Genomic DNA, 4,888 nt, shown 5'->3' with positions numbered 1-4,888 from the left:
TAAGAGCTGTTACAATGTCTATAAACTTGTAGGTATGTGATAACTTATTGGCATGAGCACCTTTTTGTTGAAACCAAAATATTTCTAGTTTCTTAAGCATGTTTAGAGCTTCTTGGCTCCAAACTTTTTGTATTTTCATACTATTATGTTCAATATTATATTTAAATGTCAAATTAAACTATTTACATATTTTTTCTAATAAAAAATATATAATTTGATTAATTTCCACTTAGATAATAGAATTTTTATCTATACATTTTCTAAATTATAACTTTCTCATAGTTATAAAATTAATTTGATCCTAATAAATGATTGTAGAGGGATTTTAATGTATCTTATTTATTTTCATTCAACGTATGTATAAGTGAAAAACTACAATATGTAATATTATCATTTTTTTTAATATGTATTTCATTCATATATATGACTATTAAAATTAACAAATGCATTATACCTGTATAATAAGAAAGCACTTTCTCTGCATACATGCATACTCGTCTCACTATCTTAATTATCTGAACCCGTTTCATATACATGCCAACAACATTTGTAGGCATCAATAGGCAAACCTGGCTTCTTCTATGATAATTATGTAAATAATAAAAAGTATTAATTAAGTTATATTATTAATTTTGTAATTTGAAATTATTATAATAATTTGAGGTAATAAAAATACACTTCGTGCCTTCAAAGTATTTATATATGTGACATTTACTCCCTAAATTTAAAAAATACCACATTGATATCTATTTTTATATATTAGTGCTATATATAACGTTCATTTGAAAAGGCCGACGAAAACTATCCAAAGGCGTTTGATCCGGCTATATGAAGTGTTGCATCCGCCCTTGTTGAAAAGAAAATTTACAAGCAAAGAAAAAGCATAATATATACTAGTATTTCATTAAGATAAAAATTATATTATACTATAAAAATAAAATGTTTAAGAGCATTTTTAAAATAGATCTTTAAAATAATTAGCACTTTTTTAATATCTTTTAATATAAAAAATAGAATTTAAAAAGTCTTTCAATAATGTTCTTTATATAATTTTTTTAAATTTTTCTGTAATATTTATTATTATGTTTATTTACTACATTCTTTATTTGAATTTCTTCTCAATTATGAACAATTAAAAGATGAAAAATAAAAATTAATAATTGAAACATGAAAATGTCTTGAAAATTTGGTCTAATATTAAATTAAATTATATAATATTTAATATAAAGAATCAAACATGTTTTTTAATTTAAAAAGTTAAAAATAAAAAGTAGATTGAAATATATTTTAAAAAACTTGACTTTTTAAAATAAAGAATATAAAAAGGATAAAAAAATCAAAGGTGATTTTACAATATATTAAAATATACAAGCCCACTAAGGAATATTGGTTTATTAAAATTAAAAATGCAAATTAAAGTTATTTATATTAATTAACATGATCAAAATATGTATGTATATTAATGATATACTTTGTACACAATTTGTTTTATTCTTCATTTTAAACAAACGCTAGTCTATGATATAAAACTTGAGTTTTACCTTCAAGAAATGTATAATATACATATAGTTACACATTTTTTTTTTTTCATACCTTAGGATTTTTTTTCTTTTCTATTCTGGAAGAGTAAAGGGGTTAAATTCTTGTCTCCTCAGAAAAAGGGTTAATTGTTCAGAAAAAAAAAAAGGGGTTAATTGTAATTAGGTAAAAGTAGAAAAGGATTTTGTGTCTTTTTTCTTATAATTGTTAACAAATTTAAGATGCATCCCTCATGTGTTGGAGTTAACCACTAGAAAAATCTACCCAAGCTCTTCAAATTATGTCCATTAAAACAACTTTGTAAACTCAATTATATTGCATTTTTAATTTGGTTGTCCGCAAGCAACCATGTGAAGTAAAGTGATGAAGTTATAGAAAACTGCCAACAGGCATCTTATTTGAGATCAATCATGTGGCTGAAAAACAATATAAAATTCTTCATCCAAATACTCAAGAAATTATCTACCTAACCAGCATTCATTTATTAAAAATTATCAACCTGAACGGCATTCATTTATTAATATATACATATATTTTTTTTCCGTTTTGTGCTAATTTTAGTGAACCAATAGCGAAGGCAGGTCAAGATTGACGACTTTGTATCGTGGCGGGCGTGCTAATTTACGTGGTTACCCTCCAAACGAAACAAAACGGAACAGAAACTACAACAACCAAAAAAAAAAAAAAAAAAAAAAATCTCAACACCACTCTAATCCTCGTCTATTTAAATTCCATTTCAGGTGCTTCAGAAAAACGCACACACATTGCTATCACTCCGGCACACCAATGGAGACCCTATATCTTCTTCTCTCATTGGCTCCTCTTTTCTTGGCCCTTACCATCTTCGTCTTCAAAGGACGTTCCGATGAACCCAAAAACCTTCCACCGGGAAGCATGGGATGGCCAATAGTCGGAGAAACCATAGAGTTTCTGTTCGGCAAGCCTGAAAATTTCGTCTTCAAGAGGATGAAGAAATACTCCCCGGATATCTTCAAAACCAAAATCCTTGGTGAGAAAACCGCCGTGATCTGCGGGCCAAACGGCCACAAATTCCTCTTCACCAACGAGCAAAAGTACTTCACGGCCTTCCGTCCACACTCGATGCAGAGGATGTTCAGGTCGTACAAAGAACCCGCCGCCGCGCAGAAACATCCCGGCCGCGATGAGGAAGCGAAGGTGCTGAAATCTCCGGGGTTCTTGAAACCCGAAGCTCTGGTTCGGTATTTGGCGAAAATGGACGCCATCACTCAGGATCAGATGGCCAAATACTGGGAGGGAAACAAGGAAGTCAAGGCCCATCCTCTAACCAAGACTCTCACTCTCAGCCTCGCTTGCCGGTTTTTCATGGGAACCGACGACCCCGAGCGCATGGCGAGGCTCGTCGGAAATTTCGACGCTGTCACCGTCGGTATGCATTCTCTGATACTTGACATTCCCGGAACCATCTTTCACCGCGCTACCCAGGCGGCCAACGAGATCAGGAAGGAATTGAGGGCTGTTATTCAGGAGAAGAAAGACGCCATAGCTTCCGGCGCTCCGATGCAAGATATTCTGACCCATATGATCCTCGCCACCGACCCTTCCGGCAAACACATGCCCGAGGCTGAAGTGGCTGACAAAATCATGGGCTTGTTGACTGCTGGATATAGCACTGTCGCTACTGCCATGGCTTTCTTCATGAAGTATGTTGGAGAGAGACCGGACATATACCAAAAAGTTCTTGCTGGTAAATTAATTAATTAATAAATTAATCTTTTGTTTGTTTCGTGGAAAAGTTAATTTTGAAATTTTCTTGTTATCCAAACAGGAAACTTAGATGGGAAAATTTTAATTTATATTTTTTTTCGGTTATTGATTGAAAAAAAACAGAGCAAAAGGAGGTAGCTGCGGGGAAGAAACCTGGGGAGATGTTGGATTGGGAGGATATTAACAAGATGAAGTATTCGTGGAATGTGTTGTATGAAGTTATGAGACTCACACCACCACTTCAGGGGACTTTCAGAGAGGCTCTTACTGATTTCACCTATGCCGGATACACTATTCCAAAAGGCTGGAAGGTATATTATATGTGAATATTATTATTATTATTATTACTATTATTATTTATTAGATTATTATAATTAATTATTTTTGGATTAAAAAATTTAATTTAATTTCCAGATGTCGGGTATCTCTATAATTAAAAGTTTGATGTGCATAGGGAATGGTACTAGATTTGTCAGTTTATTGGACCACATAAATTTTTGTTTAAAAAATTTATTGACGTCTTTCCATAATGTTTTTTTTACTTGTGTTAAAGTAATTAGTTGACAACTTGTGGAATCTTGCCCAAAAAAACAAAAAACAATTACTGAAAAGGAACTCATCCATGAATTTCAAAATTATTGAAAAAAAAATAAATAATTTTTGTTATTTATTACCAACAGTACTTATCATTAATAAGATACAGAAAAAAAGAATGAATTCATAATGTCAAGTGTCAACCATGATCAGCTATGAAAAATGTTATTACCATTTTGAAAAAGACAGCAAAATTAGAATTCGAAGGTTAAGGATATGATTAATAATATGATTCCTTCTTTTTTTGTTTTTCTGATTAAAAATTATATATTGCAGGTATATTGGACAGTGAGTACAACAAACAAGAACCCAGAATACTTCCCAAATCCAGAGAAGTTTGACCCATCAAGATACGAAGAAATGAACTCATTCCCACCTTTCACATTTGTTCCATTTGGAGGAGGACCAAGAATGTGTCCAGGGAAAGAGTATGCAAGGCTCGCCATTCTCACTTTCGTCCACAATGTAGTGAAGAGGTTTGAGTGGGAAATGGTGTATCCTAATGAGAAGATTATTGGTGATATGATGCCCACTCCTGAGAAAGGTCTCCCTATTCGTCTACGCTCTCATTAGTCTTCCCACTAGCAATGCTTAAATTTCTAAATTTTCATGCTTCTTCCTGTTTGTTGTACCTTGGCCATAAAAGAAACAAAAAATATATTAGAGTATACGAGGTTTTTGTTTTTTGTTTTCTTTTACTTTTATGTAATAATTTAATGTTAATATATGTGGTCACTCTCTACATTAATGAGAAGAAGTTACTCTTCTGCTTTTTAATTGAAAACTTAATATAAGAGTTGATATAAGGACTTAATTGAAGACCTTTAATATAAGACTTAATTATTTCTTTTTCTTTTTTTTCTTTCTTTTTTTTTTTAAATGACAATGGCTTAACGAAATTATTTATATATTTATTTATTTTGGAAATCAAAGACACATAAGTGAACCTAAAGCCGAATTAGAACAAAGTAAACTGACTCAATAACCCAATAGCAAAAAGTGGAATAAA

The 4,888-nt window shown here is 31.4% G+C and overlaps 1 protein-coding gene across 1 annotated transcript; it reads left to right on the top strand.

Moving 5' to 3' along the window:
- The first annotated feature begins 2,263 nt into the window (after window positions 1-2,263).
- Window positions 2,264-4,663, top strand: LOC107433852 (beta-amyrin 28-monooxygenase). The gene is made up of 3 exons (XM_016045220.4): window positions 2,264-3,265; window positions 3,409-3,596; window positions 4,156-4,663. Exons 1-3 carry the CDS (start codon window positions 2,326-2,328, stop codon window positions 4,450-4,452), a joined length of 1,425 nt encoding a protein of 474 aa, XP_015900706.2. The 5' UTR covers window positions 2,264-2,325; the 3' UTR covers window positions 4,453-4,663.
- The last annotated feature ends 225 nt before the right edge of the window (window positions 4,664-4,888 follow it).

Source organism: Ziziphus jujuba, chromosome 1 (genome assembly GCF_031755915.1).
Source record: "Ziziphus jujuba cultivar Dongzao chromosome 1, ASM3175591v1".
Classification (NCBI taxonomy): domain Eukaryota; kingdom Viridiplantae; phylum Streptophyta; class Magnoliopsida; order Rosales; family Rhamnaceae; genus Ziziphus; species Ziziphus jujuba.
The sequence above is the reverse complement of the archived record's forward strand: the minus strand, read 5'-3'. Positions and strand labels throughout refer to the sequence as shown.